Source organism: Ischnura elegans, chromosome 1 (assembly GCF_921293095.1).
Source record: "Ischnura elegans chromosome 1, ioIscEleg1.1, whole genome shotgun sequence".
Lineage (NCBI taxonomy): Eukaryota > Metazoa > Arthropoda > Insecta > Odonata > Coenagrionidae > Ischnura > Ischnura elegans.
This window is the reverse complement of record NC_060246.1, coordinates 21,514,015-21,533,191: the sequence shown is the minus strand read 5'-3', so window position 1 is coordinate 21,533,191 and position 19,177 is coordinate 21,514,015. Positions and strand designations below refer to the sequence as shown.

The following is a 19,177-nucleotide window of genomic DNA, read 5'->3' as shown; positions in this document are numbered from 1 at the left end:
TCGCCTATTCTTAATCACATTGACCTGTGGGTTGCGTACTGTGCTAGTGGAAGGACCTTACCCTCTCCACTTGAGTTCGCTCACTTGCTGTTGGAGTGCATCACAGTTCACCCATCATCCAGTATGCCATTTTCTACTCTGGAGATTAGCATGTCTAGTGGCCCATTGCCCTACCATATCGGGAGCAGTACGTCTGGTACAGTGCACACCCTGCACATTGTTAATTTGGAAGGGACAGATGCAGGGAGATCGACACGTGAGCACCTAAGACTCCTAGGATGGTTTCACTCTATGGGGTGCTCAGAATCATTACTTCAGTACCTATCCAGTCAGATCATCTGTCGGGTGTCCCCTTACGCAGCAATATTTTAGAATTGTACGTGAAAACAGATCGTACTTAAGAAATTTTAGGCTCTGGGGAAAATCATTTTTCATGGACCTCCTGAGGGATATGATCCCCTTTGCTGGTACTCCGAAGCTTTTGAAGCCTTATTGCATACACTAAAAGCTGGAGTTGAAATAAGTACGAGGGCTGGTATGTCAATTAAAAATTACTCCTTTCCTGATTGGGATATAAACATATCTTATCGAAGATGGACCACGACGTTATTCTGAAAAGGATTGAGACGGTTGTGCAGTCTAACGAAAGTTTTTTGGTCGAGGGAACAATAAATATCTCGTTCTCCTATGTTGGCGTTCCAATCGGTGGGCAAAAAAAGCATGCGCATCTATCAACCTTCCATGCTTTTTGTCGTTACTAAAGGTCCATCGTCGTTGTGAACAATGATGATAACCTATGCCTTCCAAGAGCCATATGCATACGGATAGCCATGGATCAGGAGGGCAAGGCTAGATAGAAAGTACTGAAACAGGGAAAAAGACTTGACTCAGAGGACTCTACAATTATGTAAATAGGCTGGAGTAGAAATGAAAGAAGAGGGTGGTGGAGTGGAGGAACCGAGGGCATTTCAGGCCGTATTGCCGGATTACAAGTTGACCGTATTCCAGGGCCGAAACGGAAGAGATGAGATATTTGAAGGCCCGACCTTAACAAATGCGGGGTCCCCTCGGATATTCATCGATCTCCTATACGGAGACCACCACTATAACTTAATCACATCGGTTACTGGCGCTTTTAATACATCGTATTACTGTAGACCCTGGCGTTATCCGTAAAATACTGCCTTGAGACATAGATGCCCCATAGAGTGTAGCATGTGTCTTTCATCACCAGCCTGTGATCAAGCACTTCCGCTTGTGACCTGTGATGCCTGTAAAACATCTTTTTACGGAGATGATTGCATGAGGAAACACTTGCTTAAAAAGGGTACCGGAAGGTCAGTGTGCGATTGTTTCCGGCTTTGTGTTTCGAGCTCAAAGGTGTACTCCACGCTGAAGGATAAGAGGGAACACAAATGTGGGGAAATGTTTTGCCATTTCATTTGCAGTGCTTACATGCCAGGGGGACATGTTTGCTACATGCAGGTAAAAAAACCAAGAAAACATCCCGAGCAATTCGCATTCATTTTTTACGATTTGGAATGCACACAGGATACACCCGTAGAATGGGTGAGGGAAACATTTCTCCACGTGCCAAATCTTTATCTGGCTCAAATTTGTTGCAATTCATGTATGGACGATGAAAACTCTTCTTAGTCGTGCAAACTAGTGGTGATCGTCAGGTGGTTTTTAAGGGAATCCTACTACTAAATTTCTCACTCACATAAGAGCTTGGAATAAGGGACTGGAAAATATAACCTGCGTAGCGCACAGTGCGAAAGGTTATGATAATAATGATGTGCGCCAACAACATGGCCAAAACCCGCGCCAAGAAATTTAAATCTCCCGGCACGAAGAGCGACCACGTGGACCCTCCCCCTAACTCCACTCGCGTCACCGTCCACCCCCCACGCCAAGGAGAAGGGGCGGACGAGTTGACGTCACCGGGCCACGTAGCCGGGAAGCCCGAATCTCCCCTCACCTCTCCTCACTTCCCTTTCCACCCACGCCAACGACGCAGGGACTTTCTCTTTTCCCCTACCCCGGGCCCCAAGACGAACGCTCATTGGCTAGCAGCAGGGCCCAGCCTGGAATATAAGGGGGGCCCCAGGGCCCGAAAAGACAGAACGGAGGAGGGAGAGCAAGGAGACGGATGGAAGTGCGAGCAGCCTCGAGTCGTCACCTTCAACTGCTACGAGGGTGGAGCGAGCGCATCCTCACCCCGACGCCGTACTCGCGCTTTTTGCGAAGCGGCACAACTCTCCACGGTGCAGCCGAACCCGAATGCCGCGACGACCCCGCCTCGCCCGGAACGCCGCCAGAGCCCGCCAGCGGCAGGAGGAAGCAGCAATGAGCGGGGAGGAGTGTCATGATTCCATCTTCAATCTATGTTTCAAAGTTTCTATCATTGCCTCCCTGTCACCCACTGACTCGCCCCTCAATCTCCACACCCTCGAATTGGCATGCATTTGGCGTTTCCAAGCCAACAAGCACCCTGGTCTGAATGTATCTTGTTGAGGTAGCCCGGCCCAATACACCCCTCCCCTCTTCCCCCCACCTTTTCCCCTTTTTCCAACACACTCCTTTTTCCAACACACTCCTCCCCGCTCATTCTCTCCTCGACTGATGATAACCAATTATCAACCAAATTATTCGATACACTTTCTTACCACCGTGTGATGAGCATGTACGAATCCAATAGCATGCTGCATATTCGTGATTTATAAACCCCTGCCAAACATACCAGAGGTGGCTCATACTGAAGCTGTTCCGCGGTTGTCAGCCGCCATGACACCTCCGACGGAGGGCTGGGTTTAAGTGGGAAGAGCTACGTCACACGTCCGTCCGGCGTATAGTGGGAAGGTTTGAAGGACTAGGAGTGGGGGAAGCCGCGGAGAGGGGGGGCTACGTCGCATGCGAACGTCATTCGCATCTCAGCAACGAAGTTGGAAGCATTTCGTGAGCTCCTGCAAAAACCCTGCCGCTGTCCATTATCAGTAGCCGACCATGGAAGGGCCAGCGATGTTTGGACATCAGCTCTTGGGCGACTCCCATATGGTGCGCATTTGGGGTGGCGGATGGAGGGAGGTAAGTACATACTTATACTATGATGAAGTACCTTTTCCAATAACTCCTCTTCATGTTCATCCCCTGTTATTTCTTATAACAGTTCGCCTTGCCCGCATCGGCTTGTGTGTATCGGGGCAGAAAGTCATACGATTGAGGAGACTCGTGGATGACCACGGATATTTTGCGAAGCCTGTGATCGTCCTTATCGGGTCGAACGACCTCCGTAATGTAAGTGTTCCTATTTCCACTTTTCCGTGAAAGAGAGCGTCAGCGGACTCCAACTCCTCTCTCGCGGAGAATAACGTATTATTTTTCCCCTTTCATCCAGGATTGCGTATATCGAACGTTGAGGGCCGATATACATCGATTGATAATGAAGCTGCGGGTGTTGGCCCCTGCAGTTACCTTCCTCACAATACCTCCAGCGCCAGCTATGTGGAGTAATGTCATATACAGGAGACACGTACTGGCGCTGGGACGGTGGCTACACCGGTATTACAGATGTAAGATATTACACAGTATTCGCACTCACGTATGCTGGCTGACGTTAACCGTTTCTCTCATAACTGACTTCCTTTACAGGGGGGATCCGGGTCGTAGATATCACAACTCCTTTCCTTCTCCATCACGGTGGGGTAGACGACACATTTTTTGAGAGGTTAGTATTTCATTCTCATATGCTTTTCCAATGCCCAATGAAGGTTGTTTTCATTTCCTTTCCTTCTTCCGTACAGGTATATGGGTAAAGGTAATCGTCGCCGTCCCGACGGTGTCCACCTTAATCAGAGGGGGATGGAGGTGGTGATGGAATGCTTGGAGAGGAGTGTATGGTAGGGAGTGCTTGCACGTGTGAATGTTTTCCCCCTTCATCCAGGATTGCGTATATCGCACCTTGAGGGCCGACATATGGAGGCACCGAGGGCGCTTGATTATGAAGATAACCAATACACAATTACACGGCTCATTTTCACACGCCCCGCGGACGTTTCTTCTTCTGCAGCATATAGCCAAAGGACGATCGGTGCTACGGAAATTACAGGTATTCATTCACGGAGCTGCATCACTCCGTATCCCAAACTGCATCACTCCGTATCCCAAACTGCATCACATAAAAACCTGTTGTCGTATTATTTCGGTTAGATGATCCACTCACTGCTCCTCCCGTGACCGGAAAAAGAATGGGTCGTCCCAAGAACGTCAAACGCGGAAGACCGAAGGTACTGGATACCACGAGAGACGAGCAGTTAGCGGCCGCAAAAAATATATGCAACAAATAAACCACACGTAAACCTGGGCGCAGTTCGTCGCTACAGCCAAGACCATCCAGAAGTGCATAGGGAAGCCGTGAGGAGGTACGCCGCCCAGCACCCGGAGGTTAACAGGGAAGCCGTGAGGAGGTACGCCGCCCAGCACCCGGAGGTTAACAGGGAAACCGTGCGAAGGTACGCCACCGAGCACCCGGAGGAGCATAGGGAAGCCGTGAGAAGGTACGCCGCCGAGCACCCGGAGGTTAACAGGGAAGCCGTGCGAAAGTACGTCACCGACCACCCGGAGGAGCATAGGGAAGCCGTGAGAAGGTACGCCGCCGAGCACCCGGAGGTTAACAGGGAAGCCGTGCGAAATTACGTCATCGACCACCCGGATGAGCATAGGGAAGCCGTGAGAAGGTACGCCGCCGAGCACCCGGAGGTTAACAGGGAAGCCGTGAGGAAGTACGCCACTACGCATCCGAGGGTTAAAACGAGTGCTATCAGTCGACTGCCGGAGATCTATCCAGAGGCATCGCGGCAGACGTCGGTAAGGTATAGGTTACGCAATCCACATTTACAGACCATGAGGCACACGCTGCTCTCGGAAAGAAGATAGTTAGCAATGGCCCCATGGCCTATTGGAATAGAGCGGCACTGGACGTCGCGCCTTTCAAGTTGAAGAGGGTATCCCTTTGGGAAGAAGGCGTGCATCGATGTTCTCACTGTGGCGCTAGACTTTTCGACGAGGAGAAGGAACGTAGAAAGTGGTGCTGCGGGGAGGGATCGTTTAATGTGCAGCGGCTGCCTTCCCTAGACGCACCGTTTTATTCCAATAGAGCATTCTTGGGTAGATCGCGAGCGAACAACGACATGCTCGCCTTCTGCGCGCTAGAGGTCAGTGGTGGGTACAGGCACCCAAGTGGGCTGTCATTGTATGTGGGATGGGATGTACCACCATGTGCACGCTTTGGAAGCTCGAGGACAAAGGTTCACCACGAGAGGAGGTAATACTCAGTTCGTGAACCGCTGCCGCCTTTACAGAGACGACGGTGAAGAACGAAGAAACAAACCGCTGGGAAGAACGCTCAACACGGACGTCATAGAAGAAATTGACTGTTATATCAAAAGTGTGAATCCGTTCATCGAGGAATTCCGTCGCCTGAGTGCGGAGCCATCAATAGACGCGCACCTCACTTTCGAAGTGACGAGTAGATCCACTCATGGCCCGAGACTTTAAGATAGACAAACTCGTATCGAGATGCACGCCGCCATGAGCACGGAGAACGCAGCATACGATCCTAGAAAATTGACAATATGGGAGAGGAGTGACCGAAGACCGTCCTCTATATACCTCTCGAGTCCTCTCATGGAGTCGTTCCAATATCCGTTGCTCTACCCCCACGGTAATTTGGGTTGGCACGTGGGAATGAAGGATAACCAAGTAAGAAAGCTCACGCAGTTCAACTATGCAAGATGCCTACTGCTGTCAGAATGCAGATTTTCCCACTTGCGGCGTTTGTCGCAGGCGTGGCAAGTGGAAATGTTCGCCCGATACGAAGAAGAGCGGCTACGTTTCATCCGCTATTCCCAGATGCGATCTTCCTCCGAAACCTTCATGCGGATCGCACCTCTGGACGAACTGATAGACGTAGGAAGGGAGGAACAAGGACAGGTTCGACGAGATATCGAGGGTGACGAAACAGTTCAAGTAGAAGGTGGCGTGCGTCCGGGGAAAGTTTACCTTCCGAGCACGTTCACCGGAGGACCCCGGTACATGAAGGTCCACTACGAGAACGTCATGGCTCTAGTATCGCGGTTGGGAGCGCCGACGTACTTTCTCACGTTTACTTATAGCGCTCACTGGGAGGAAAATAGTAAGGCGTGCCCCAACGGAAGCAAGCGCAGTGATCCACAGCCTGCAGGATATTTAGCATAAAGCTCGGGGAATTGATAAGAGACTTGTGTAGAGGAGCATTTTTTGGGCGCCCAGCCTACTTCGTCTGCGTCATCGAAATGCAAATGAGGGAATTGCCTCACGCGCACATAGTTTTCAAGGTACACGGAGGGGAACCGGTACAAGCGGAAGAAATCGAAGAGGCTATTCGCGCAGACATTCCATCCGAAGACGAAGCCGGTGGACGACTTAGGAAGATAGTTTTGCAACACATGATCCACGGCCCGTGCGGTACCGACTACCGCACCGACTTTCCATGTTGGGATGAGGCGAAAGGTTGTTGCGGTAAATTCTATCCCAAACCGTCTTGCGAAACAACCCACGTGGACGAAAGAGGTTTCGTTCAGTATTGGCACAATTATTCGAATCGGAGGATTATCACCACGCGACGCAGGGAAATTACAGTGCACGACGGATGGGTGGTCCCGTACAACGCCGCGTTGATGTTGAAGTACGAGGCGCACATAAACTTAGAACTTGCATCCACTCGCCGCGTAGTTAAATATTTGTTTAAATACCTGATGAAGGGTGGCTACCTGCAAAACGTCACCGTGACCCCGATAGGATTGCAGGAGAACGAGGTCAAGCAGTATGCCACAAAGCGCATGATCGGCGCTAGCGACGCCTGCTGGCGTTTGCTGGAGTTTCCCATTTCTAAATTGGAGCACACCGTGGAATGCCTTCCCGTCCACTTGGAAGGGAAGCAACAAGTAATATACAGGCCTCGCGAAAGTAATTTGACAGAAATCGCGTCTTCCGCCTCTTCCAAATTAATGATTTACTTCGACCGTCCGCGAGACCCCATTTTCGACGACTTGACGTGCCGGAGTTTTTACGAGACATGCATTGTCCACTACCGTCCTCCGCGTACTGACGTTTTTTCGAGCACCCCGACGGCGTGCATTACGTTACCGCTCGCAAGCGCGGGGAAAAAGTCTGTAGGTTTCTTTGGATTTCACCTAACCGAGGCGTACAGTATTACTTACGGATCCTTCTAATGACCACTCCTTGCCGTGGTTACGCCGACCTTTTGTCCCGCGGGGCAGGTCATTGCCGCACGTTTCAGGAAGCGCGCGTACTTTAGGCTTGATCGAGGACGAGGAGGAATTCAGCGATGCTATGAAAGAGGCCTCGGCGTTCATGCTTGCAAATGCATTGCTGTCATTCTTCGTTCTTCTCTGCAATGTAGGCGCACCATCGGCCATCCTTTGGGAGAAATTTAAGGATGCCCTGAGTGAGGATCATTTAGACCGGCATCCCGAAAACCCCGAGGTAGCGTACCGATTAACTCTTTTAGCTATCGATAGGAGCCTCAGGCGTCAGGGTTCTTGCCTCACCGATCACGGGCTTCCACACGTCGATGACGACACAACCGAATTGAGTAGAGAGCAGGTTCGTTACGGCAGGGAAAAGTTGAGGTCTTTCGTGGCAGAGTGGGAGCCAAGGCTTTCCGAGGACCAGAAACGTGTTTTCTCCCACGTCAAAACCCTCATCCAGGATGAAAAAGAGGGGATAGAATATTGTTCCTCGACGGGCCGGGCGGCTATGGAAAAACCGCACTCATCAGCGTCATTCTAGCGTACACGGGTTTGTTGCTTTGGCAGGTGCCAGCTCGGGGATCGCGGCGTCCAACATGGAAGGAGGTACTACGGCCCACAGCATGTCCCGCCTCCCCCTCGATTTAGGGGACGGAACCGGATATTGGAACGTGAGCAACAGTTCGCAGCGGGCTCAACTCGTGAGAGAAGCAAAATTCATAATCTTCGACGAGGCACCGATGGCTCATCACTTTCTGTTTCAAATTATAGATAGGTCACTTAGGGATCTAATGGATAAAGATTTGCCGTTCGGAGGAAAGATAATCGTCTGTTCCGGTGACTTTAGGCAAATCCCACCCGTCGTGGAAAAAGCGCGCACCCCCGCAGATGTAGCGCGTGTTTCCCTGCGGTCGTCACCGATGTAGAGGACCTTCAAGGTATTTTCCTTAACAACGCTACAGCGAACGAGTACCTGCAAGGATTACTCGGACTTCCTCCTCCAGGTAGGCAACGGCACCATTGACTCCACCCCCTTCGGCGAGGGACGGCTACAAGAGACGCTGATACCCCTTCGAGGACTAAGGGCTGTGACATCTCTGCGGCAACTTATCGACGAGGTCTTTCCACCCTGCGTTCTGAGCCAACCCGAGCTCTGCGCAAAGAAAGCCATTCTTTCCACGTTGAACGTAAACGTCAAGGAACTAAATGAGTTAGTTCTCGACTTTTACGAAGGATGCCTGCATGAGCTGAGGAGCGCCGACAGCGTCTACAAAGAAGACGACGAGGGACTCGACGTGGACATCCAACTGTTGAACAAGGCATCCGGAAAAGGCATTCCGGACCACGTTCTGCGCCTCAAGGTCGGATCGGTATGCCTACTCATCAGGAATTTGAATATTGCAGACGGACTGGTGAATGGGACCTAAGTCATCGTGACCGCTATTACACGCCGCCTCGTCACGGTCCGAATTCCCGGGAAGACACCTCATCGGCATACCCCGGATCAGTTTCATATTCCCATTCACCGAAGGTTCACCACTTAAAGTACTCCGCCGCCAATTTCCCTTGGCCTTATCATACTCCATGACAGGACACAAGAGCCAAGGCCAGACGATAGAGTACGTCGGAGTGGACCTCAGAACCGACTGTTTCACTCACGGTCTACTCTACGTGTTATTGAGCCACGTGAGAAGGCCGGAAGACATAATCGTACTTGTTCCGCCGAAGAAGCTCATGGGATACCTTACGCAAAAAACGTCGTTTTCCCTGAGCTTTTACTCTGAGGAATTGATGACGGATTTCAAACATCTCTTTACGAAGAACCCAAGCGTGCCTTCCATCGTCAGCGGTATATACCATTAGGGAGACTAGGTGCCGTTTCTACAGGCCGGTCTCCGTGCCGTTTCTACTGGCCGGTCTCCGGATTTGTAGAGTAGGGAGAAGGCTACCTTGGGTGTTTCCACCGATTCCGATATCGTCGCTGGATTAAATTTCACTCACGATTACGCAAACAATGGCCTACATCGCCTACTACCTCTTAAGACTTAAGTGGAGTGGTGTGAGTGTGACGACCCTCGCCTGCCTTCCATCGCCTTCGGTATATATCGTCAAGGAGACCTACGCCGTTTCTACAGGCCGGTCTCCGGGATCGAGGAGTAGGGAGAAGGCCAGCTAGGGTTTTCCCACCACACGCACAGTCCATTTCTACGAAGAAAATCTCTCTACCAATTGAAGTTATGTCACCGATTCCAAGATCGTCGCTGGATTACAATTAATTTACGAGGATGCAAAAAATTATCTTCATACTCCGTGATTTCTATGATTTCAGTGGAGTAGGCGTAGCAATCGAACCTGGCCTGCCTTCCATCGTCATATACCATCACGGAGACCAAGCGCCGTAACCACAGGCCGGTCTCCGGATTATTCGAGTAGGGAGAAGGTAACCAGGGACGTTTGCGAGGAAATAATTCATGGAAAATGGGCCTAAAATTAAATTTTTATAGCCCTTCACCTACACGCTGCGTTACAATGTCACCGTCACAGGTGCACACTTATAATAACATAACCAAAAATGAGAAAATAAAAAAAAGTGATTAATAAAAACTATGATCATCTAACCTACGCATGTTACTTTTTACTTTGGAAAAATTAGCATTAAGTAGTACGCATGAACAAAGGAAAATATAAAAAAATTAACAGTCCTGTATTAATTTCATTGACATTGCACTGTAATATAGTTGTATCTTTCCCCCTTCTTGTACAATAATTTCTTTACTTCCGGAAGTTAAAATGGAGATCGAGGAAATTGATGGCGAAGAAGCGCAGGTTTACACGATATCGTCGTCCGATGATGACTGCGAAACGTAAATTAAATCGCAAAATATCTAGGTTTCGTTTTAGTCCCATTTTGAAAGTAACTGAAAAAGATGTATCTTGGGCTAACATGATGTTCGCATTTCATACTGTAGACGGTGTTTGGGATGATAAATTATTTAATTCGAATTGGGGTTCGGCCTGGATTGGTCATTCTAAAATGTTTTAGCAATTAGCTGGTACATGGAATCGTTGGTTAATTAATAATTGTTTAGCTGTCTATGATAATATTCGTGTTTTCGCTGTATAAAGTATGAATTTGATAAAAGTCTATCTGCTGAAGACATTAAAAAGTTCATTAAAAGTAGAGTTACTCCAGGTGAGAGTATAGAAGGAATTGAGTTAAGTAAATACCGTGAGAGTCGTGTATTAACGCCTCGGCTTCTGTCCTATCAAAGTAGGAAATTTGATTGTGGTGGAACTCCTGACTTTGCACTTGCTGCTACTCGTAAAGATATAGATAATGTTCAAGTATTTCATAAAGTGACAAAGAAAGTTATAATGAAGATATATCCCGGTTGCCGCCATCCAACACATACTTCTGATGAGAAGAATAATTTAAAGCAGTATATCTGTGATCAAGGAGGAAAACGAATGATACCTGAACAATATTTTGGGTGTTTGAGAGGTGATTCAAGTGATTATGATAATCCTTACTCAGCTGTAATTGTACAAATCAGATATCGTAAAACATTGTATACTCGTTATACCTTGAGTTCACGTGTACAAACTAATCCATCTCCTGTAAAACCCCCAGGTGCAAATAAAATTCCTCCATAATGAATAGTGTTCATTATTCACCCATGGCTGTACATCAACTTACAAGAGAAGAAATGCAGCGGTGTTTAGATTTATTAAGATACCTCACCAGTAAGTACGTCACGGAAAATAAAATTGAGGAGTTTTTTTCCCTTTGCGGTGGTGGCCACAGTACATTAAAAATATTATTTTTTGTAAAAGAATGAATTATTATGAAAGAATGTTAGTTGTTGCATTTTTTGTTGGCAATGGATTGTCTTTGCCAGTTACTTTAGTATTTTTAATTCGTTTATCAAAGTATCCATTTGATATACCTAAAGTAATTGATTTACATCGCTGGTTTATTGACATTAATAATAGGTCCAGAAATAAATATTATTGTTATGATGTAATATTAGGTAAGAGTTATTTTTTTAATGGTGTGGAGAGATAATCTACTCGTTTCAGGGGGGACATTGGAACTATTGCGTATTTTACGCAAAATGGGCGCCACCACCAAGGTTGTGGAGGAGTTGCAGGAGGATTTAATCCGCAACCATAATTTAGTGTGGCGCTTGAATGTCGACCGCCTCAGTGGTCCGTGGCCACGCTAAAGCCGTACGCGCTAAAGGAACTAGAACACCTTCCTTGCGTGTACGGGTTAGGCACATCCCTTTGCAGCGCGAAAATGTCTAAGTCCCTAATAATCTATAAATAGATCAGACATGTCTTACCATGTCTGACGACGCCGCACGTGCCAACGTGGGGGGTGGGTTGGAGGTATGGAGGTGGGAATGTAGATTACCCTGTAGAATGCATCCTAATCTGTATGAAGATATTTCAGTGTTAGCATCTTGACAGCTGATATTTGATTCAACAATGCGGAAAGTATTGTACCGACTGAAACAACTTAGATGTGCTTAGTGTCTTCCCTTTCCAGGATTTAAGACTTCATTTTCTGAATAATGTCACGATACATGACTTAGGTCTCCTTTAAAATGCAATTTGCTTTGTGCTCAAACATATAAACCCTAAAAATTAAAAGGGAATGTTAAATGACGTGCTGGATCCAAGTGAGGGTTATTTGTTGATAGATATCTTGAACCAAATATAATAAGATTGTGACGTGGCTAGTTTCTTGAGACGCTGGATTTTGAAGAAAGTAATTTTTCAACAATGGTCACTTGCTATAAGTATTACTATGTACGGGATGTATCCTCAGAAAATGAAAAAGCATCGAACGAGAGCATCAAGAAATCCTGTTTTGAGACCGACAGATTCTTATGCTCCTGGGTCTGAGAGCAAGTAGAGCAAGCAAGATCAGTGCAACCAAAGATGGTTTGTTTTTGTTCTTATTACGATCAGTTTTAATGCTTTTCATTTCATGTCATGAAACCTGTTTTTCAATTAAGAAGTATTATGTGTGTTGATGTAAAGGAGAATACAATAGGAGACATGAGACTATATAAACATGAGACTTCAATTGAATCTCAGGATTCGACGATCTCTCACTCTCAGAAGTAAAATGAAAATTATCTCTTTCATTCGCGGTCTAAGTACAATTGAGAACTCCATTGATTTATTTAAATGAGATATTTTCAGTGTAACTTACATTGGCCAATATGTTAATGCAAGAATATGGCGTACTGATAACTGATTTATCCTACTGCACTCCAATGCAGATATTGAGAGTAAGAAGAGAAGTGCCAATACCTGTGATACTGACAAAATGAATGAGTTTGTCAAGGCAATAACTTCTTATGGCAAACCTCGGGTTTCAAAGAAACGCAAGTTGTTCTAGCCTGCCATCCTCAAGAGGTATGTTTTTAAGTCTTCATCTTGCAACACCTGTGCTTGTGGCTTGACAGAGATGCTGAATTGAAGAAATATAAGGAGGCAAAGCACTGGAAATGTATTGCTTAGGAAGCACGGAAAGAGACCAAAGTAGTGTAGAATAAAGATGACGAAATCATTTGAAATTCCGAGTCTGCCACCGATCTCCCTGATGCAGATACCGACTCCTCCTCGGACGAAGAGGACTCGGGCAGAGCAAGTCCGAGTGACGCGGACCAGGGAGATCTCAGTGATCTCGACGGCGAAGAGGAGAGCCTCGCATCGCGGTACCGACCCGGACCGTACACCTTCCCCGCCATGGGACAGCCCGCCGTCGAGCCTGTCACCTTCGCCGCCGAGATCGCCGCCGAGATCACCCCTGAGGACGCAGCGGCGCAAGCAGCGGAGGACCTGCTAAACCCCAACAAAGAAATCCCGCTCACCAAAGAAGAAATAGCCTCGAGCATCCCGCAGGTCACACCAGTTGCTCCCCGTGAGTACCATTCACAAGTAAATACCATTGTATCACGGGTAGGGGCCTCAATACCCAAACCAAAAGGCGCACCTTTCTTCTCATTCAAAACGGCCAAAACGCCTGAAATGGACATTGTAATAAAGGGGTTAATTAAATCCGGGATCATCGTAGAATGGCCAATTAAATGTTCCTTCCGATGTTTTCTAATTCCCAAGGCCAATGGCGGCGTGAGACTAATTTACGATTTATCACTTTGGACTAAATTTTATGTTACCCCAAAGTTCTCACTCTATGGTCCCGGTAAGGTAATTGCAACCATACCGCCTAATGCTAACCTTTGTAAAATTGATTTAACGGCTGCATTTTACCAACTGCAGATACGCTGCAGTCATTGGAGATTCTATGGTATATCATATGATAATAAGAAGTATGCATTCACTAGATTGCCTATGGGCCATGCCCTTTCACCTGCAATTCTCCAACGATGGGCGGAAGATGTTGCACTATTTATTCAAGAGAAATTTCATGTAAAAGTTGTAACCTACCTTGATGATTGGCTCATATTCCCCTGTAACAAATTTTGTGGTTATGAAATTGTGTATTATTTAATGTCTGAATTTAACATTCAAGTAAATGTACGCAAATCTATATTGGTTAATGTGAAGCGCTTGAAATATTTAGGAGTGATCATAGATACCTGTGACTCATCGGTACAGCTCACAAAAGCTTCAATTAAACGAGTGCACGAAGTGATCCCCCTATTCCCCACAGTGAGGCAATCCGACATACCCAAAGTGGCGGGATACTTAAGTTGGATATGCTGGGTACTGCGGTTGCCAACATTCTTGGTAACACGTGTTCAGGCGTAATAATAAGTGGTGGCTAGTGTTACATGAAAGTGAAATATTTAGTAGAAAAGTTTCTCTACCCAGAGCCACAGAAAAGATCAGTGTTTACACCGACGCAACACCAACGCAGGGGGGGGGGGTTGTGATCCCAACTTGGTCTCTCTCCCAATCATTCCCGATACCCGAAAATATCACGAGTATTAACGGTGCAGAAACCTATGCAGCACTCATGGGTTTGGCAAAGACTGTGGACTTATTAAGCGCCTTCAACATTACCAATGCGTGTGTAAATATGTTCGTCGACAACACTTGTGCAATGTACAGCCTTAAGAACGGCAAAGGGTTTGTGTTTACATTATATCCTGAACTTGTGACCATGATTTAAATCTTTTAATAAAAGAAAATCAGTCACACAGCGTGACCTGGTCATACGTTCCAACCGCCGACAATTTGGCCGACGCGCCCTCGCGGGCAGTGCAATAAACCTATATGCGGGCGGCGGCCATCATGGCGGCCGTTCCGTATATACGGGGAGGCCTGCACGCGAGACACTCTGACCGTCAGTTGGATCATTGTCAGGTGGCACTGGGACGTGTGGCCAGCAGCAGCTCACGCCCCCAAATGCGTGTTACGCGTTCGCGAGCAGAACCAACCACAGAACCGCTATTTACAGAGGACGAGGAGGCAGAAATAAGCAGACTACAAGTATTAGCAGAGTTATCGTCCAATTCATCCGACTCCAATATGGCAGATGACCAGCTCCGGGCGCTCACCGAGCAAGTGGCACAGTTAACACAAGTAATCACCGAGATGCGGCAACCCGCCGCAAACCCGAGACCTTCGCATCTTTAATGCCCACGGATGGCAACCCTGGCCTCGAACCACCTGGCACGCAAGAGGTACTGCAATTGTTAACTCTATTAAAATCTAATAGAAATTCAATAAGATTACGGCCCAGAGACGTCCATGAGATTTACTTTATATTGGTGATGGCGACGGAGTACGAGAACCATCCAGAGACACTACAGCGTGCCGTTTATAACAGGGCGCGCCTCAAGCTCACGGTCGCCACGTACGGCTGGCCGGATGCTCTGCGGACCGCGCCAAACATCCCTCCGGATATTCTACGCCTCCCACAGGGTTTCCAGCCCTCGCAAGCAGTCAGCCAGCCACCTCCACAGCCCTTTCGAGGCGCTGTCAGTCGACTCGGCGCGAGTGGATGCCCTCACCCCTCAAGTATCCAATTTGACCTAAGAAGTATCAATTCTGAAATTTCGCTCGACCACTATCGACTCTACTCTCAGTAAGCGTGATTCCAAGCATGCTGTGGTGGGTCATAGGTTGGATGAGTGCCCACCTCCTTGTAAAATCAATCCTAATCATCTTTCCTATGGTATTTAATTTATTACAATTCTCTCACATCTCGAAGGCTATTGGTAAGTGTTAGCTTCAGTAATTTCTTCACCGCTAAGGGTTACGTTATGGAGAAACTTTTCTTGTGTGTCAGTTGAGCAAATACTGCTAATAATCATGCAATGACAAGTGGTCCTCACTTCCTTCAAAGTTATTTTTACAGATCTTGATAACAAAATTGCATGAGGCTGAATATGGTTTTCCATTCTCATTAGATTTTCCATCGAGATAAAGAAAAACAGAAATAATTTCAGCAGGGACACCGGATTGAAAATTTCCCCCTCTTAATGTTACCAATTGTACTAAATCCAGTTTTGAATAATTGTGGTTGGTGGCTAGTTGCAAATGCTTCTCAGGGGAAACCAGGTGCAAGTGGGTGAAGTTACCACAGTAACTTGCCTGCAATTGGTAGTAGTAGTATTTGGATTTAGGGTGCGTCGACGGCTAGGTCATTTTGCACCACTACTGTGTGATTTAATTACAAAAGTTACAGGGTGTGTTAATTAAGTTTCAAGACTGATTTTTTCCTGCGTAACGGAGCGCGTCCAGACCGGTCTCTTGGGCCGGGCGTGGTGGGGGGGAGTCTCAGGCAAGCGACCGAGCACTCGTCAGTTGCTGGCGAGACGCTGAAGTGAACGCATCACGCGTCAAGTCAGTGTGTGTTTTTTTTCACGTCGAAAAGTCGCGACAGTGAAAATGCAGCGTTTGATCGAGCAGCGTTATTCGGTTAAGTTCTGTGTCAAACTTGGCAAGAACGGCCCGGAAACGTTCCAGATGCTTCAGCAGGCTTACAAAGAAGACGCAATGTCCCGGGCCATGGTTTTTGTGTGCAACAAGCGCTTCAAAGAGGGCCGCGAAGACGTCGAAGACGATGACCGTTCTGGAAGGCCTTCAACTTCACGGAACGACGACAATCTGGCCAAAGTGCGGGAAGTTCTCAATAGTGACCGACGTCTGAGCATCAGACTCATCGCGGACAGAGTGAATTTAAACTACGGAACCGTGTTTCAAATGGTTACTGAAGATCTGGCAATGAGGAAGATTTGTGCCAAGCTTGTGCCGAAAGTTCTCACGGACGATCAGAAGCAGCGGCGCATGGCAGTTGCGCAGGAAATGCTCGAACGATTGCAAGCCGAACCAAACTTTTTGGACAAAGTGGTCACCGGGGATGAGACCTGGGTCTTCGAGTACGACCCGGAGACAAAAAGGCAAAGCTCGGAGTGGCACACCACGCAATCACCGAAACCGAAAAAAGCCCGCATGACCAAATCGCGTGTGAAATCCATGCTCATCGCCTTCTTCGACGCGAAAGGCATGATCCATAAAGAGTTTGTTCCGGCTGGACAGACTGTCAATGGACAATATTACGCGGGAGTGATCCGTCGTTTGAAGGATCGAGTCCACCGCGTCCGCCCGGAGAAGAAAAATGATTGGGTGCTGCACCACGACAACGCTCCCGTGCACACCTGCCTGACCGTCACCGAGGTTTTGGCCCGAAACAACGTGGCAACGCTGCCGCAGCCACCCTACAGCCCAGACGTCGCCCCCAGCGACTTTTTTTTGTTCCCCCGGATGATGAAGGACCTGAAAGGGAAGCGGTTTGGCACCGTCCAAGCGGTCGAAGCGGCTTCGACGAGGGTTTTAAACAACATTCCAGTTGAGGAGTTCCAGAAAGCCTTCGAACAGTGGAAAACTCGCTGGCAGCGGTGTGTCGACTCAGAAGGAGCCTATTTTGAAGATTTTTAGCCCGCTGTACATGAATCTTCAATAAATTTCTTTTCCCGAGACCAGTCTTGAAACTTAATTAGTAGTAGTAGGTTTGGGGTTAAGGGTGCGTCGACAGCTAAGGTCATTAGCACCACGCGCAATCAAATTGCGACATAAGCATATACTATAATTTCAGTTTGGTGCGGCACTGTTGACAATATTGATGTAAACTTCGAGCCTATCAAATCGAATTCACAAGACCAGTTTTCTTAACGAATTCTATGACGCGGCATAGGCGGCCAGGGTCATCGCCCAGAATAAATTCTAGGTTGCCCCTGACGCCTGTCCGGCTTCGCGTAATATGATGCTCATCACACTCCGTCAAGAGGTGTCTCACAGTCAGGGGACAGTCACAATAGCCACATCGAGGTGGGATCTTGTCTTGGGTGAAGAGATAGGAATGTGTCAGGGCGCAATGACCGATTCTCAGTCTAGTAATAATGACCTCCTCCCTACGATTCCTCCCAACAGAAGAGGGCCACATTGACGTAACCGGTTTGATAATTCTCAGTTTGTTATTCGTTACGTTCGTCCATACCTCACTCCACTGCCGTAGAGCTATTCCGCGCATGGCCATCTGCAGGTCTTGATAGGTTACAGAAGTCGAAGCCTGTGCCGGCAGCGTGAGCGCCGCCTTTGCAGCTGCACCTGCTTTTTCGTTTCCTGTTATTCCCATGTGCCCGGGAACCCATAGGAACGACACTTGGCGTCCACGTTTACAGATATAATATAGAGCGATTTGGATATCTTGCACAATAGGGTGCGTCGGGAAAATAGCGGCGATAGATTGCAGCGAGCTCTTTGAGTCGGTGCATACTATGGTGGAAGGGTTGCAATCGTCGGCGACCATCCCCAACGCCATCTTAATGGCGATAAGCTCCGCTGTGTATATGCTACACAACGGGCTGAGTCTCGTCTGCTTGATGCCGTGGTATGCCGAGGACACTGCGCAGGCACAGGCGGCTTCCGACTTGGATCCGTCTGTATACATGAGTCGACTGCCCTTATGGCGACTGACGAATTCATTAAAATGACACTGATACTCTGAGGCAGAGGAGTATTCTTTCTGGAGTCCTTTAAAAGCATCATAAATTTTGGGATGTGGAATTATCCATGGCGGGATATCGGGGTAAACGATTGGAGCTACATCCGGGAGTTGAATTCCGGATGCTTCGATGAACTCTTTCAATCGTACACATAGTGGCTTAGTGGCTCTCGTTCTTATAATAAAAATTCTTAAAAACTTTGGATTAAAAACAATGTTAAAACACGGGTGACCTCTTGAGGCTAGGATTTTCGCCGCGTAGTTCAACATCAGGATGTTCCTTCGGCTCTGCAAAGGCGGCTCTCCAGCGTCTGCATAAATGCTGAGCACCGGGCTGGTGCGGAAGGCACCAGTTGAGAGCCGCAATCCTGTGTTGTGCAGCGTCGTCAAGGTTCTTAAAATTGACTCGCGGCCAGACGAGTAAATAAAACTCCCATAGTCCAGCTTGGATCGAACAAGTGCGCGATATAGTAAAAGCATCATGCTGCGGTCGGCGCCCCATGAGGAGTGGGTTAAAAACTTTAAAATATTTAGGGTCCTAACACAATTATTTCTTAAAAACTGAATATGTTCCCGCCAATTTAATCGGTGGTCTAGGGTCATACCTAGGAACCGAGCCGACTCCACGTACGAAAGGGGTCTGCCATCCAGTTTTAAAACTGGAGGGGCAAAGTTACCTCTCTTCCGGTGAAAATGCACGCATTTGGTCTTTTCCGCTGAAAATTTAAAACCATTTTTCCGTGACCAGTTGCCTAGGTTATTTAAAGCTAACTGTAGTTGTCTGGCTACCGATACAAGTTTGGACGACCGGCAAAAGATTGCCAGGTCATCCACGAACAGCGAGCTCATCGTTGGGGCTTTGACACAATCCGCC

General features: G+C 47.8%; 1 protein-coding gene across 1 annotated transcript; it reads left to right on the top strand.

Annotated features, from left to right (window-relative positions):
- The first annotated feature begins 16,187 nt into the window (after positions 1–16,187).
- Positions 16,188–17,237, top strand: LOC124163633 (histone-lysine N-methyltransferase SETMAR-like). Its single transcript, XM_046540677.1, has one exon. It carries the CDS (start codon positions 16,188–16,190, stop codon positions 17,235–17,237), a length of 1,050 nt encoding a protein of 349 aa, XP_046396633.1.
- Positions 17,238–19,177: the final 1,940 nt, after the last annotated feature.

Bases quoted from the DNA above. Each gene is read 5' to 3' on its own strand.
- LOC124163633 (XM_046540677.1), top strand. From the start codon at position 16,188: ATGCAGCGTTTGATCGAGCAGCGTTATTCGGTTAAGTTCTGTGTCAAA.